General features: G+C 41.4%; 1 protein-coding gene across 1 annotated transcript in view; it reads left to right on the top strand.

Moving 5' to 3' along the window:
* The window catches only part of LOC138983074 (protein mono-ADP-ribosyltransferase PARP14-like), a 37,650-nt gene that overhangs the window by 21,184 nt on the left and 463 nt on the right, over positions 1–16,003 (top strand). Inside the window, exons 14-19 of the mRNA XM_070356480.1 lie at positions 3,234–3,469; positions 3,683–3,892; positions 4,926–5,130; positions 5,483–5,643; positions 6,892–7,069; positions 8,120–16,003. The exon at positions 8,120–16,003 is cut by the window's right edge and continues 463 nt beyond it. Coding sequence (XP_070212581.1) covers positions 3,234–3,469; positions 3,683–3,892; positions 4,926–5,130; positions 5,483–5,643; positions 6,892–7,069; positions 8,120–8,397 — 1,268 coding nt within the window. The 3' untranslated portion in view covers positions 8,398–16,003. The remainder of the gene's footprint in view (positions 1–3,233; positions 3,470–3,682; positions 3,893–4,925; positions 5,131–5,482; positions 5,644–6,891; positions 7,070–8,119) is intronic.

The following is a 16,003-nucleotide window of genomic DNA, read 5'->3' on the forward strand; positions in this document are numbered from 1 at the left end:
ACATATACGGTCAGGCTTTTACACACAGTACAAACACCCTTTCATTTAAACACTCACCGATTGAGAACATCCTAGGTGCCCTCCGTAAAGAGCGAACAATTTTCAAAGAATGTATTTTTGCGTGGTTTATCTTACCCCTGAACCATCGTGAACCCGTGTGATCCAGTTTCCCTTTTTCACAATGTAGTCGTCAGTTAGTTATTTGAATGCGACTCGATGTGAGCTTATTTAAAATAGCACGTTTTTATGCACGAAACAAACGGCTGTGGTTCACAAGAACTCTAGCGATGGCTTTTGACTGTTGAGAGGAACGGCGATATGCATGATAAACCGTCGTCTGCTACGACCCTTGCGTGACCCTGCTTCCGGGCTTTTCTTTTTTCAAACTTTCACAACTTCGAATTGTACTGATCTTGTCTTGATGAAAAAAGAATTCTTTTATGATTAAAGAATGTTTGTGTAACAAGCTGTCAATTTATTATTTAGGGCGGGGATGTAGCTCAGTCGGTAGCGCGCTGGATTTGTATCCAGTTGGCCGCTGTCAGCGTGAGTTCGTCCCCACGTTCGGCGAGAGATTTATTTCTCAGAGTCAACTTTGTGTGCAGACTCTCCTCGGTGTCCGAACACCCCCGTGTGTACACGCAAGCACAAGACCAAGTGCGCACGAAAAAGATCCTGTAATCCATGTCAGAGTTCGGTGGGTTATAGAAACACGAAAATACCCAGCATGCTTCCTCCGAAAGCGGCGTATGGCTGCCTAAATGGCGGGGTAAAAACGGTCATACACGTAAAAGCCGTGGGAGTTTCACCCCATGAACGAACAAACAAACAAACAAACAAAAAATTTATTATTTAGATTTTAAAAGTTAGGTCTAGCGCAAAAACGCACCACGGTCCAAAAACATTTTGATAATCATCGATTCACGGCTATCGCCAGTTTACATCGATAGAATGAGACCCGAAGGGAAGTAACTCATGTTTGACCTGAGTTCAGGATGGGTCCAAAAAGTGTTCGAGACAATCTGCAAAATTAATTCTTTAAAAATTGCTCGCTCTTTACGTAGGGCACCTAGGATGTTCCCGTTTGGTGAGCGTTCAAATGGAAGGGTGTTTGTACTGTGTGTAAAAGCCTGACAGTATCTGTGATGGTTTACGGGAGGCTTACTGTCCGGGCGTGATTTCCGGTATCATAACAGCCGTCCAGCACCAAAACGAGGCGCCATTGTTGTAGAAGACCAAGTCCATGAAAATAAATTCTTTGAAAATTTCTCACGCTCGACAGAAAGCAGCCAGGATGTTCCCGTTCGGTGAGCGTTCAAATGGAAGTATGCTTGTACTGTATGTAGACGCTCGGGGAGCTCTGTGATGGCTTACGGGAGGCTTACTGTGCCTTTAACTTGTTTCCTTTTTACAGGATGACCCCAACAAAATGCAACCCACAAAAAGGCTAATAGCTTCTAGATTTGTTGGACGAAGTACTTCGTATTTGGTTGTCATACACTTCAGCTTATGCATGACCCGTCCACAAAGCTGTTGGCAATGTTGTTTTTCAAATGGCCTCACTTTTGTGCAATTTCCAAAATAGTTTCCACATTCGGCGATCGACTCAAAAAAACGAGGTTTGACATCTTGCGGTAGCAATACTTAACTGATTTAAACCCTACGGACTTTTAAATTTTGGATAATCTGATTGTCAGAGCATATAGAAGCACACCCTTCACCCCTAGATCATCGGTGATCTGAAGAAATTAATCCCAGCTAGGTTCAGGGCAATCCCTAGACAGGAAATCGTTCGTGTCTTTGACAATTTTGCAGGTGTAATTTGGAACACATTTTGGAGAGTAGGTAAAAGTCAAACCATTTTACCTACAGACTGGAACCTGTGTCGAATGTTCGTGAACAAACTGACGTTTAGGCATGTCAAATATGAAGATATTCGCTAAACTCAAATGACTAGACAAATGAACCCTTCGTTTTAAAAAGCACTTGTGCAATGGTGTGCAAGAATCATCAATCATCAACCGTGGCGCAGTGGTTAGCGCTTCGGACTCGTGGTTCGAATCCCATAAGGGGTGCGTGGGTTGTTCGGGCCTCGGTCGACTCCAACCCAGAGTGCTATATAGTTCCAACGAGAAGGCTGGAATCACACAGCCGAGTGTCATTCGCTTCACTAATGCGATTGCGATTGTGAGGGTGCCCAGGTGTCCTAACCAACACCGGTTGACTCTGAAAGCGCAACAATAAAAACTTGTCTCGGCTCTTGTGACTCTTCCTGCTCAGGGCTCTCATGGTGACCTTGGTCTCAGTGGTCCTGTTCCAGCCATCCCTGAATATTCTGCTGTCAGCCTTCAACGTGGGATGCTCCAGGACGCAGTGGCGGTCTGCTCTCTAAGGAGACGCTCACTCAGTCTAGCTCCGCGACTTAACAGTCAGTGGCGTAAGTAGGGGGCTTAGTAGGTAGCGGCCTGCGTCCGTTAGCTCGGAACAGGACCAATACTGAACACCGTCGAAGTGACTCAGCAGCAGTGCAGTGTCATCTTCCGAGGGTAGCCTACCGCAGCGGCCTGACATCCTTCCCTGGAGTGTCTGTAAATTTGTGAGGGTGCCCAGGTGTCTGACCAACACCGGTTGACATTAATTCGACAAGTCTGGCGGCGGAACGAAGTTCAGGGGTGGATGTTGCAGTGAATGCTGGGACGGGACGGCGTGAGAGCATACTGGGAGAAGGAACCAGCGTCGGGACAAGCAAGAGAGGACGAAAACAATAAAAAAGAGAAGAATAAAAAAAATCAAAAACAAATCAATGACATGAACGCATTCCTTCATGGGAAATGCCTTTAATTCTTGTATTCTAGTCACTGATTATGTTATGTTGGATATGGTATACTAGGTCCTTCAAATAACCACAAAGGTAACAAAGGGGCTTAAATCGGCTTAAGTGTGGCTTTCGCTCAACTTCAAACCTCGTACTGATGAGTCGATCCCCGAATTTTGAAACTGTTTTTGAAATTCCACGAAAGTCAGACCATTTGACTTAAACATTTGAGTCCATGTGGACTGGTCAAGCATCAGCTGGAAATATTGTAATCAAAGATGAGGTAATGTGGCCAACAGATGTAGAAGTTATAAGCATTTTCGTGGGTTGCATTTTCTGGGGGTCACCCTGTATAATGGCGCCATTGGTGCCGCAGAATCCTCACTTTCCTTTTAATGCCATTTTACTTCGTCATCAGCGGCAAAACAAAAACTGTCGGGAACACAGACAACTTCTCCTGTTGCTGAGGAGAGGCGCCAGTTGGCCTCAGCACCCTGGACGACTATGGCAAGGAAAGGCACAAAGCTGTATATCTATGCCGAAAATGAGCAAGCCGTGAGGGACTTTCTGGAGGCGTTTAATGATCGTGTTAAGGACAGAGTCCAATGCATCACCTACAAAGAAGACGCTCTCCGATCAATGAAATCTGTTCAGGTACAACAGAACGGTGTCTGTGTTTACGTCTGTGTGACATTTTTGAGCGTGAGTGTATATTTAAGGGGGGGGGGGTATCCTTCAGCCATAAACTTTAACATTTCAATTACTAGCAAATTGTTTTTAATTCTGAATTTTAAAACGTTAGCTGTCTCTGTTTTTTTTATATCTGTATACTTAGAAGCAACATTGATTTCATTTTGTTTAATTCAGAGTGACACGATTCGCAAAATAGCAGCGGAACATGATGTTGGAATCGAAATTTGGCCAGAACAGGGACGCTACGAGCTGAAAGGTTTGATCAATGCACTGCCGATTGTTCACAAGAGAATCAACGAGTTTGTCAAAGATGCCGAGCACCGAAAACGGGAAAGCGAACAGGAATCATTTATCAAAGGCATTGTCCAGTGGAGCTATCTAGAGGTAAGCAAAACTGAACGTTTTCTGTAAATTGCCCTTAGGATTTGGAATTGTGTTTTTAAATAACACAAAAAAGTCAGACCATTTGACTTACAGAATGGCCACTTTGTAAACTTGTAATGAATAAGCTGAAGTTAATACACATCAAATATGAAGTATTTTGTTCAACAGATGTAGAAGTTATTAGTACTTGTGTGGGTCGCATCTGTTGGGGGGTCACCTTGTACGATCAATTTCTTTACAGATTGCATTCCTCGCTAATGGCTTTCCAGGATTTTTTTCTTCTGAAAATGGAGATAACTCTGCTGTATTCCCTTGATCAAACAAAACAATTAGGGGAGAAAGACCGGCACGGTTGGCCTAGTGGTAAGGCGTCCGCCCCGTGATCGGGAGGTCGTGGGTTCGAACCCCGGCCGGGTCATACCTAAGACTTTAAAATTGGCAATCTAGTGGCTGCTCCGCCTGGCGTCTGGCATTATGGGCTTAGTGCTAGGGCTGGTTGGTCCGGTGTCAGAATAATGTGACTGGGTGAGACATGAAGCCTGTGCTGCGACTTCTGTCTTGTGTGTGGCGCACGTTATATGTCAAAGCAGCACCGCCCTGATATGGCCCTTCGTGGTTGACTGGGCGTTAAGCAAACAAACAAACAAACAAGGGGAGAAAGCGTAATAATACAAATACAACAGCTTTTCACTTATCTGTCTTATCATTCAAAGTTTTTCCTTCAAAAGATATCGATAGAAACATAGATAGATACGTAGATAAATACACTGATAGGTAGCAATATAGATATATATAGAGATAGATAGATAGATGAATAGATAGACAAACAGACAGACACATAGATAGATCGATCGATCGATCTGTAATCATACATAAAGAATTGAAAAGAATATGTTAGTATTAGAACAATTTATAATTGTAATATTTTTTTTTCAAGTTGTATCTTCAATAAACCACAGTAGGAATTTTGTTAATGCCCTGTATGCATTACAAAAAACCTGAAAGGTTTTAATCGAATTGTTGCCTTTTACAGGTTACTCTCACGGGCACAGAGAAGCTTGACTATGATCCCAAGGAGAACAAGATCATTGAAACGGCGTTTCTTGACAAGATGAAAACTGCAGAGATCGTAGATTCTAAAGGGATAACCTACGTCATTGAATTTGAAAACATGGTGGAATACCCGCAGAACGATCCGTCCGAAGAACAAAGGGTGCAAGTGATCAGAAAAACACGAGGTGAGCTAATACGGTATAAGCTAAGTCATAATTTGACAGGAAGAATTTGTGACAGTTCATTTATGGAAGTGATGGATACTTGTTGTGTGATCTAAATCGTTCTATAGAATTAAAAGTCATCAGTTTTAGAGTTTTAAAAAGCGCACAACTATGACGGTTTGGCTCACTAAAATGGGCTACATGTTTTCATACTTTAATATAAATCTCACAGTGTGTTTTCCAACATATTTTAACATTAAAGTAATTTTCATGAAAAACGATAGACAAACAGGTCAGAGATATCTGTTTACCATGTAAACGTTTTGCTGTAAACTGTGAGTTATATTTTCAATGTTTCTGACACCATTTTCAGAGTCTGACAGTGGCGAGAAACGGTTACCGAGTAATTGGGAGCCTCATGGTACCAACGAACAGGTGAAACTGGTTAAACTCAAAACCACCGACAAGGAATACGGGGAAGTTGAAGACAGGCTCAGGGACACCCAAGGCAACAAATATGTGACGATCGTGTCTGTAAGTTTCCTCCTTATTCCTCATGCATTAGTTGGGAACATGAACAAGCAGCGGTTAAATTGCAGTAGTAGTTCTATCCGTGCACATGATTGTGTAAAGTGTGTGTGCCACACACGCATTCTGACATAAGTTACATCACATTGTACACATACTCACTCAAAGCTCACTCGCAGTCATAATTTATCGTTCTTGCAACAATAGGTACACGACAAAGAATGTTTTTACAGTTTATATACAGCATCACCAAAATGAAAAGGTTTCAAAACTAGTCATATCCAACATTATTCTTGAACGTGGCATGTAACGGTACTGGGGTTAAAGGGGCTACTGATACCGTGCATTTCTGAGTCAGTTCCCTGGTTGCGTCTGCGTTGATATCCCGTGCTTGGCTTCACTCGCCGCGGAGTGTCTGGTCAGCTGGTCGTTCTGGCTTCGGCATCTCACTCCCGTCTCGCCTCAGTGCTGGGCCCGGCACCGGAACTGTTCATAAAGACGATGATTAAAGTTCATGTTCATCCATGTCATTGACGTAACATATCTTACCACAACCCATACGTACGTTACGACCACGTTTAACAAAATCACTGTCTTTCCGTTACTTTAACTCCTCCTTGCTGACATCAATATAATTGATGTTAAAACTCTTCATAAATACCAAAGACGCTAAACGACATTCAGCACATTACTGTGACAAAACCTTACACCCAAAAATATGTCGTACAACAACCAAACCTGTAAATTAGCACAACATATTGGAGCACGTTACAATCAGGCAGAAAGTAACTTACCCTGTTTACACAGAAAAATTATTCAACATATCTGGCCGATATACAACTCCGGTCAGGATTAACCACCCCGCTAGCAGAGCGACGTCTTTGCTGCTGCTCGGTCAGTGAAATAATAACGCTAAGATGTGAGCTCCCACAGTTTCTGTTTGGAGCCGACACTGTGTTCTCGTTCACTAAATTCCCATGCTCACGGAAATATGCATCCTTTCCAAAAAGGATCGATCCTTTTGAAAAAGAAAGCATACTTTCACCAAAAAGATCGAAGAAAAGCCGCGTTGGCCTGCACAAACATTCAACAAAAATGTGCACTCTAGACTGTCTGCCGGTTAAATTCCGGCACCACTTTTTGTCGGCACCACTTGGAACTGCGCGATGAAAATGATCGATCCTTTTGCACGATACATTTGCTCGTGTGGCTCAAACTGCTCACTAACTGTTGCATGGTATTTTGTCTTGTCAGGTGGATCGCATCCAGAACGTGATGTTATACCAGCAGTACCAAGCCAAGAAGACCAACATGGACGAGCAGAACGGAAAAGGGTTTCCGAACGAGATGACCCTTTGGCATGGGACAGCTACAGATGCCATCCAAAGCATCAACAACCACGGCTTCAACCGCAGCTACTGTGGCAAAAATGGTTAGTTTCCTAGTTAAGGTTGCTAAACAGGAAGTATGATTTAAATGGGTCACTCACCCAATTGACGTATCCCAATAGAAAAAAGGCAACATTTACAAAGCAATACTTGAAATCACGTATTTAAGCTTGAAAACCACTTCTTTGTTTTCAACTCAATAAATGTATTCAGTGGTGATTCTGGAGCAGAATCATGATACCTTATAATAAAGTTTCATACGTAATCTAGTAATTAAGTGCCTCCTCTTTTAAATATGTATTTCTTTAAGAAAGAAAGCCCCCAAAAGTCACTCTACGATCCGGCTAATCATTGAAACATATGTGAAGCTGCTGGTTTCAAATTTGTAGAATCCGAGTAATTTGTTCAGTGGTGAATTTTGTAGACAGTCTCATACCCAATAATTAAGTTTCAGTCGTTATTTTAGAAATAAACACGTGAGGCCCTATTGTTTGAGCTATTTGTTGCCTTATGACTCCTTGAACTTACAGAAAAACAATTAAATTTATGTTATATGAAGTCTTATATCGCGCGCGTATCTCCAGACTCGGACTCAAGGCGCAGGGATCTATTTATGCCGTGTGAGATGGAATTTTTTACACAATACATCACGCATTCACATCGACCAGCAGATCGCAGCCATTTCGGCGCATATCCTACTTTTCACGGCCTATTATTCCAAGTCACACGGGTATTTTGGTGAAATTTTTTTTTTTATCTATGCCTATACAATTTTGCCAGGAAAGACCCTTTTGTCAATCGTGGGATCTTTAACGTGCATACCCCAATGTAGTGTACACGAAGGGACCTCGGTTTTTCGTCTCATCCGAAAGACTAGCACGTGAACCCACCACCTAGGTTAGGAAAGGGGGGAGAAAATTGCTAACGCCCTGACCCAGGGTCGAACTCGCAACCTCTCGCTTCCGAGCGCAAGTGCGTTACCACTCGGCCACCCAAGACTCCAGCTTTAAAAAACCCAATATAGTGCGTGAACATCAAGCTATTCGTTGCATACCACAGGGAAACAAACGCTGATGTTTTTTTTTTTATTTCAGCAACGGTTTTCGGAGAAGGGGTCTACTTTGCCGTAAAATCGAGCTACTCAACACGTCACACTTACTCACCGCCCGATTCTTCAGGGAATCGCTTCCTGTATCAGTGCAAGGTCTTAGTTGGCCATCCCACTGTTGGAATATCGGGCATGAGAGTCTTACCCATCAGACAGGATCATGTGAAGTATGATACTGCCACTAACAACTTAAGAAATCCCGAAATGTATGTCATTTTCAACGACACCCAAGCCTACCCAGAGTACTTGATTAAGTTCACGTAGTAGGTTCATTGTTGTCTATATTCAAAGGCACAGTCAGCCTCCCGTAAACCATCTCAGACACTGTCAGGCTTTTACACACAGTACAAACACCCTTTCGTTTAAACACTCACCGTTTGAGAACATCCTAGGTGCCCTACGTAAATAGCGAGCAATTTTCAAATAATTTATTTTTGTGTGGCCAGCCGGATTGTCTGATCAGACAATCGGACGGCGCGTGTTGGTGCTAGACCTAACTTTTAAAATCTAAATAATAAATTGACATTTTGTTAAACAAACATTCTTAAATCATAAAATAATTCTTTTTTTCATCAAGACAAGATCAGTACAACTCGAAGTTTTGAAAGTTTAAAAAGAGATAGCTCGGAAGTGTGTCCCGCAAAACGTGGTTCTCGTAGCAGACGAATGTTCTGCATGTCGCCAGTTTCTTTGAACGGTCAACCGCCACTGCTCAGTTCGTGTGACTCGCAGCCGTTTGTTGTGTTTTAGATTCAGAGGCACACAATAACGTGCTATTGCAGATACAGCGAGTCGCATTGAAATCACAAACTGACTACTAAATTGTAAAAATAAAAGGAAAGTGGATCACACGTGCACGGGTTCACGATGGCTCAGCTCAGGGGTTAGATAAACCACGAAAACAGGTGTGTGGTTTACGCGAGCTAAATAGTCATTCAAACGAACTGTGTCATTTAATGCTATTAAATGCTATTGGAAATGTGTTCGATAAGGTTAGAACTGCTTTTTTCATGAGCAGATTTAAATCGTTCTGTAAACCATTTGAGACGGACTGGGGCTTTAACCCAAAGCCTTTAATTAGAGTACCTATTCTTATTCATAAAATGGAAAATCCTGGAAATAACTTTTTTTTTCTTCTTCTTCTGAATGGTTCATTTACTCATATTCATACCCGAGAAGCAATCTGAATGTCGTGAAGCTTACGGAAAGAGATGTTAGGCAACCCTAAATAGGTCTGGTAAAATAAACCCTGTATATACATTATCGCAACATATTTTGTACCTCAACTAGAATGTTCATGCTCGTCTCAATTCAGTTAAAATTGTTGTGCCGTTATAAGGCATTTGATTGGCAATCTGGCACACTTTTCGGATCAAAGATGTCTTTCACATGGCTCACATGACCACCGCTCAATCGAAAGTACCCCAGAAATCGATGCCGTTAAAGCGTAAGGTACCAATTAAAAAATCCACGATAATTCAGAATAGACACAACTCGGCAATGAAGAGACCGGCATGATTTTGTTTAGTTGGGGTACAAAAAATGTCGCAATATATATATATATTTTGTTGTTGTTGCAGAGTCTATATCATATATATCTTTTCATTGTTGTTGTTGATGGTCTTCTTGTTAGAGAGTCGGTGTGAAAAATCCGTTTAGTGGCTTTAGTTGACGTTAGGTTCAATTGCATCCAGTCGCTCTGCTTGTCATTCCATTGCATCTTTCTTGAATGTTCTTCTTCAGTGCCTACACATGATAGTTTAGAAATACAAATAGCTAAACTGTCAAATACATGCACACTTATATATGTACTTTTGCGTTAGTCTAATGCATAATTGATGATTTTTTTTCTCTCTGAATTTTTTTTTCTTTTTTTTTCTTTTTATGCGAGCTGAATTTGTTGATGTGTATGGGTGTGTGAGTGTGTGTGTGTGTGTGTGTGTGTGTGTGTGTGTGTGTGTGTGTGTGTGTGTGTGTGTGTGTGTGTGTGTGTGTTTAAATCTATATGTTTGTTAATGCCGTCTTACATTCTTGATTTGGGTCTAACAGATGTCATAACCATGATATAATGCATTTACAGCTTTGATGTTTTTGTCACTTCTAAGCCCTGTCCTGAATAGTGCATCTGAGTAGCCTCGAAGTGAATTTGTATAATAATTAATTTTCTGATATATGTTTCTCCTTTCATGTTTCAATACTGTATTTCCCATACCATTTTGTTATGTATTTTTTTGGTAGATAATTGGTATGTGTCTTATTCGGGCATCCATCCTTGGATGCAGCGACAAAATCTCGCCATCCAATTGTTCACCTGCCTGGTTTCGCTGTAAGCCTAGGATCTTTGTCGTGTAAATGCATGCACACGGGGCATGCAATAGCGACAAGGTGGGTACAAGCCAACGCAGCAATTGCATTTTGTTAAAACCATCATCGTCAAATTTATATAAAACAAGAAATTCCTCCGAGGTAGGAAAAACACCCCCGTTGGTCAAAGGGAAATAACCATTCTCACTGCCACCAACTGAGAAGGTTATTTCCCTTTGACCATTAATATGTCCCTCTATAAGTCCTTGTAGAATCTTAATCCACCAATAACTCCCTAACCGTGTGTTTGACTGGTCCCAATTTTTGTAAGGACCGTCTCAGGAATGTATAGAACCTGTTCACCAAGTTTGGTGACGATCGGTCCGTTCATTCTTGAGATCTATATGCGAACACAAACAAACAAACAAACAAACACATCGACCGAATCCTATACACACCCCTATACCGGGGGTGTAATGATGTCACACTTGATTGACTAAGTAATTCGTATCTTGAAGCCAGTTAGAATTCTCTGTCAAAGAAATATGTAATTCCTGAAATGAACTTTTATTATTTCTGAAGTTTGAATGTGCACTTAAGCGACTAATACCGTTTTTGTGCAATGCAATATTTCTGCACGCTATCTTTGTTATTGTACTCGGAGAAATTGTTTTGCAGACATAAATGGTCATTCTCTATGTTAAAACTATGTCCACTGATGACGCAGTCTGTACATTCATTTCTTTGTATGGTTTTTATTATTACCAAGTGTTTATATTGGACATTATACTTTATAGGTTTTTTGCGTTGTTTTGTGGGTTGTTGTGTTGTTGTTTTTAACCAAAATATGACATTTTACACAGATCAAGACAGCCATTGTTCTCGGAGACCGCAATTCCTTTTAATAACAGCTATTGTGTTTTCAGCGTAGCAATAGGGCCCGATATTTAGACGAGACAAGTATAATGCCGACGAGTCGAAGACGAGTCGCATTATACTTGTTCGAGTCTAAATATCGGACCCTATTGCTACGATGAAAACACAATAGCGTTTATATAGCTATTCTGACATTAAATTCTGTGTTAGAATCATGTTTTTGTCAGCGACAAGTACCAGAATGGTCCATGTCGTTGATTGCAGACGACGGTTCCCTTTCCGCATGAAGCCACGGAAATAACCGAACATTGAAAAACCCACGGACATGTATTACGGAGAAAACTCGAGATAACCGGATGCTTAGCATTACGTCAATATGTTAGGAATCATATGACGTCATGACGTATCATGCTTGCCTACGTAGATTGTATGTTCGAAAGTCTGACTTCTGTTGGGAATTCGCGTGGTGAAGACAGCGGTAAATCTGTAGATGATAAGAGAACAAGGATTGTCTCAGAAGAAACGACGAAATGTTTCAGACCGGTAACTTCATTTCAACATTGCACTATACAATGGACGTTCTATGTGACAGGAGAGTTTGCTGATTTTGTGTAAACATTGGAGAGATCGTCTGCTAGAATCCGAGATAGGTCGCTTCAGATTGCAGCTTCTGGAAATTTGCAAGGTTTGTTGCCTGTTAAAGAACTGGATTTTACACGTAATGTATGTCATGTACAGTAAGCAACAACAAAAACACACACAAAGCAAATGGCATCGTCTGTCGACTAGTCACAGAGTGACAGAAACAAACCTGGCGAGGTATGCGTGTACTTAAAACACGTGGAAGAAACCGGAACCATGCGTCTTTGTTATTGCCGATATCGTTTGGATATCGGCAAAAATGGCCAACTTTCGTAGCGTTATGCTTTGATGATCGGAAAAGGGATGTGTGAGACCATCCAATCACAGCCCCCGAATTCCCCCACGTGTCCATCAGAATAGCTATATATATTGATAATTTGTCAAATGTATTTTTATGTACGTTTTGTTGCTAACTAATGCATTAAATTTTGTTGAAGTCCAGGTTGAAAGTCAAGGCACAGATCCCTAAACTCTTTATTTGTGTAACGTAAAGGGCAAAGATATCAGTACTCTCTCTCTCTCTCTCTCTCTCTCTCTCTCTCTCTCTCTCTCTCTCTCTCTCTCTCTCTTTCTCTCTCTCTCTCTCTCTCTCTCTCTCTCTCTCTCTCTCTCTCTCTCTCTCTCTCTCTCTCTCTCTCTCTCTCTCTCTCTCTCTCTCTCTCTGAGTGTGAAGAACAGGAATGTCTTAGTGCGAATGGTGAATGTCAGTAGCAAGGTGATTGGCAGGCAGCAAGCAAGTGTGGAGTCCCTGTATGAAAAGCGTGTGGTGAGAAAGAGTAGGCGGATAGCTTCAGATAGGTCCCATGTCCTTGCCCACCTCTATGAACTCCTTCCCTCTGGCCGTAGACTTCGCACGCACAAAGCTAGGACACTCAGGCTGCAAAACAGCTTCATCCCCAAATCCATCACCCTTGGCAACATGTAAACACATCCACATACCCGACTCAGCCCCTCTTCTGCCAGTGCAATCAGTAGTAATGTACATGTATGTATTGGTTTTATGTACGTCCGTATATTTTCTGTGATATATTGTATGCTATGATTTTTTTGCAATGATGTTTAGCCATAGTCCGTTATACGCGTAGGTGTGCGAGAATATGTAAGCGCAGTGCTTTAAAGATGTCCATGTGGGAATGTGTAAGTGGGCGTAGTCGAATGTCCATGTGGGAATGTGTAAGTGGAGCATATAAGAATGCCCATGTGTGAATGTGTAAGTGGAGCGTATAAGAAGGTGTAAGTGGAGCGTGGTCGAATGTCCATGTGTGAATGGGTAAGTTGAGCGTATAAGAATGTCCATGTGTGCGATGTGTAAGTGAGACATGGATGTGTTCATGACTGAATGCGTAAGCACAATGCAAGGAATGGCCAGAGAGGTATGTGGGAGGTGTGTTTATAACCTGCCCTGTTATATAGTGCTATATGTCTTATGTAAAAACAATGTCCTGTTTGTATTATTGTTATGTACCACGCCTGAATTTCTCCATGAGATAATAAAGTATTCTTATTCTTATTCTTATTCTTATTCTCTCTCCATAAGTTCAGATTTTTGTCTTACTTCATCGTAAATGGTTGCTTTCCAAAGTAGCGATGAGAACTTACACTATTCATAACTTTGTGCGTTTCGTCTTACCTACTGGCAGGCAGTGTGTGTCGTGCACATCTGTTCTTCGCGAGGGCTGCACAGCACTCCATCGACGGTTGACCAAACGCGGATCTTGCTCGATGCAGCAGATAACGTGTTTCATATTCATATTGTCCAGAGAGTCGTATTAACATTAATTTTGCTTTTCTAGCTGTGATTGACTGTTGATGGTTGTTTTGTTTGTTTGTTCGATTGTTTCAATGAAGAAGCGGAACACTCATTCTAGTATTATTTTGTTGTTGCTGTTGTTATTATTGTTCTTTCATTTTGTTTGTTTGTTGTTGTTTGTTGTTGTTGTTATCTGTATTACACATGAGTTTTGTATAATATTTAATTTCATTTACCACATTTTTCGTGTGTGCAAAATATTAACAATGACGAGCAGGTTTGCTTTGTGAGCGGTACACATGTACAGTCAATGGGAATGAGAGAGAGTTGGAGTTTTGAAAAATATTACTTGCTGCTTTGGGATAAATCACTGAAGATGTGACAATCAACACAAGATTCCGATTCCTGGTCAAATTCATATGTGTGTTGGTAGGTTTAGTCCAGTATTGGCGTAATCAAATGACATAATGTATGGAAAAATTTTTGGACTCGCTTGAGTAATCGATGATCACGGCGGGGTCATCTTTGAGTCATACAAACTTAACGTTGAAGTTATCTCGGATGTTTATGAAGCTAGAGCTTTGAAACTTTGCACAGTTCTAGCTGGTTTGATGTTCTCCCGACATGACGACAGTTTTGTCAAATTTTGGCATCACAGCGGGGTCATGTTAGATTCATCAAAACTTAACGCTGACGTTAGCTCTGATCTTTTTGAAACCAGAGCTTTCAAACCATGCCCACGTCTACGGTTTAAAGGATCTCCCAACATGACCTCAGTGTGGTTGACCCTCGTCACATGTTTGGGGTCACAGCGGGGTCATGGAAGATTCATAAAAACTTAATGTTGAGGTTATTTCAAATAGTTTTGAAGATAGAGCTTTGAAACTTTACACACTTCAGGGTTTGATGATCTCCGGCTCCCGACATGACGGACTACAGTTTTGTCAAATTCTGGGATCACGGCAGGGTCATGTTAGATTCATCAAAACTTAACGTTGAGGTTACCTCTGATGTTTTTGAATTTAGAGCTTTAAAACTTTGCACACGTCTACGGTTTGATGATCTCCCAACATGACCTCAGTGTGGTTGAGCCTCGTCAAAATGGTGTGGTCACAGCGGGGTCGGTTCATAAAAACGTCTAAGTTGAGGTTTTCTCTGATGTTTTAGGAGCAAAAAACTCATCATTTCACACATTTGTGGCTGTTCATGTTCAGATAACATGGCCAAGCTTTGGCTTGTTTTCGTCAAATGTCAAGATCATAGTAGGACAATGGTTTACTGGACATGATCTGTCACTACTTAACATATCCACTGAGGTATCAAGAAAATAAGTCTTGCACCCATCAAGCTATACTGTCATAGTTTGATTTGAGGTCACAGCTTAGTGCCCAGCGTGTTTTAGTCTTTGCTAGACTATTGGTGGTGCCTTTTTGTTCATCCTGAACTCAGGTCAAAATGAGTTACTTCCCTTCGGGTCTCATTTATCCCTGCCAGGATGCCTTTGTTTTCCTTCTCTGGAGAGGAAATTGATATTTTTTTAACATATTTAGAGCTTTTCGTAATGTGTTATTGATATAAGCAGATTCGCGATCGTCGATAATGATTTTTCATGGTGTTGTGTAATGTTTAAATTTAGAAAGGAATTGTTATGTAAGACACTTTCAAGCGAGCTATCTTTCGCGGATGTATTTACTGTGCAAACAACTCTAAATATGGCAAAAGTGTCACGTGATAATCAAATTTGTCACGTGATCATAGCAAAATGGCTACGGAGCGGACGACTTTTTCCGTACCCGGTTGGGAGTGATGCAACAATACCACGGTCTCCTTCCCACAGCAGTCTCAAAATTTCGACTTGTTTTGACCTTAGAACGATGTCTTTATCATAACTGTGAAGAACAGAACGGAGATCACTGTCGAAGTCGGCCATTCTACAATCACGTTCGTCTTTCGTCTGTTATCAGAAACATTCGCGAAAAACATGGGAGATAACTCTGTATTCTTGTTTTGATAGATTTCCCTTTAATGCGCGAAGTAATTATTCATCCTGTCAGAGAGACTGAGCGATAGCGTGGACCGATGATTATCAGAATGACATTATGTTGTGATGTCATTGTGTCAAAATCGAGGTCACTCGAGTGTCTGAGAACACATATTTTGTTTTGACCTCCCCAATGGCTACTGCATGGTAAAGAAAAGAAATCCTAGTTCTTGTGAGAGGATCAATTCTCTCTTTTCAAAATTTGGAAGGTGTTGAGCATGAGGCTAGTGGCATTTCTAGAGGTGGTGGTGGTGGGA

Source organism: Littorina saxatilis, linkage group LG12 (genome assembly GCF_037325665.1).
Source record: "Littorina saxatilis isolate snail1 linkage group LG12, US_GU_Lsax_2.0, whole genome shotgun sequence".
Classification (NCBI taxonomy): Eukaryota; Metazoa; Mollusca; class Gastropoda; order Littorinimorpha; family Littorinidae; genus Littorina; species Littorina saxatilis.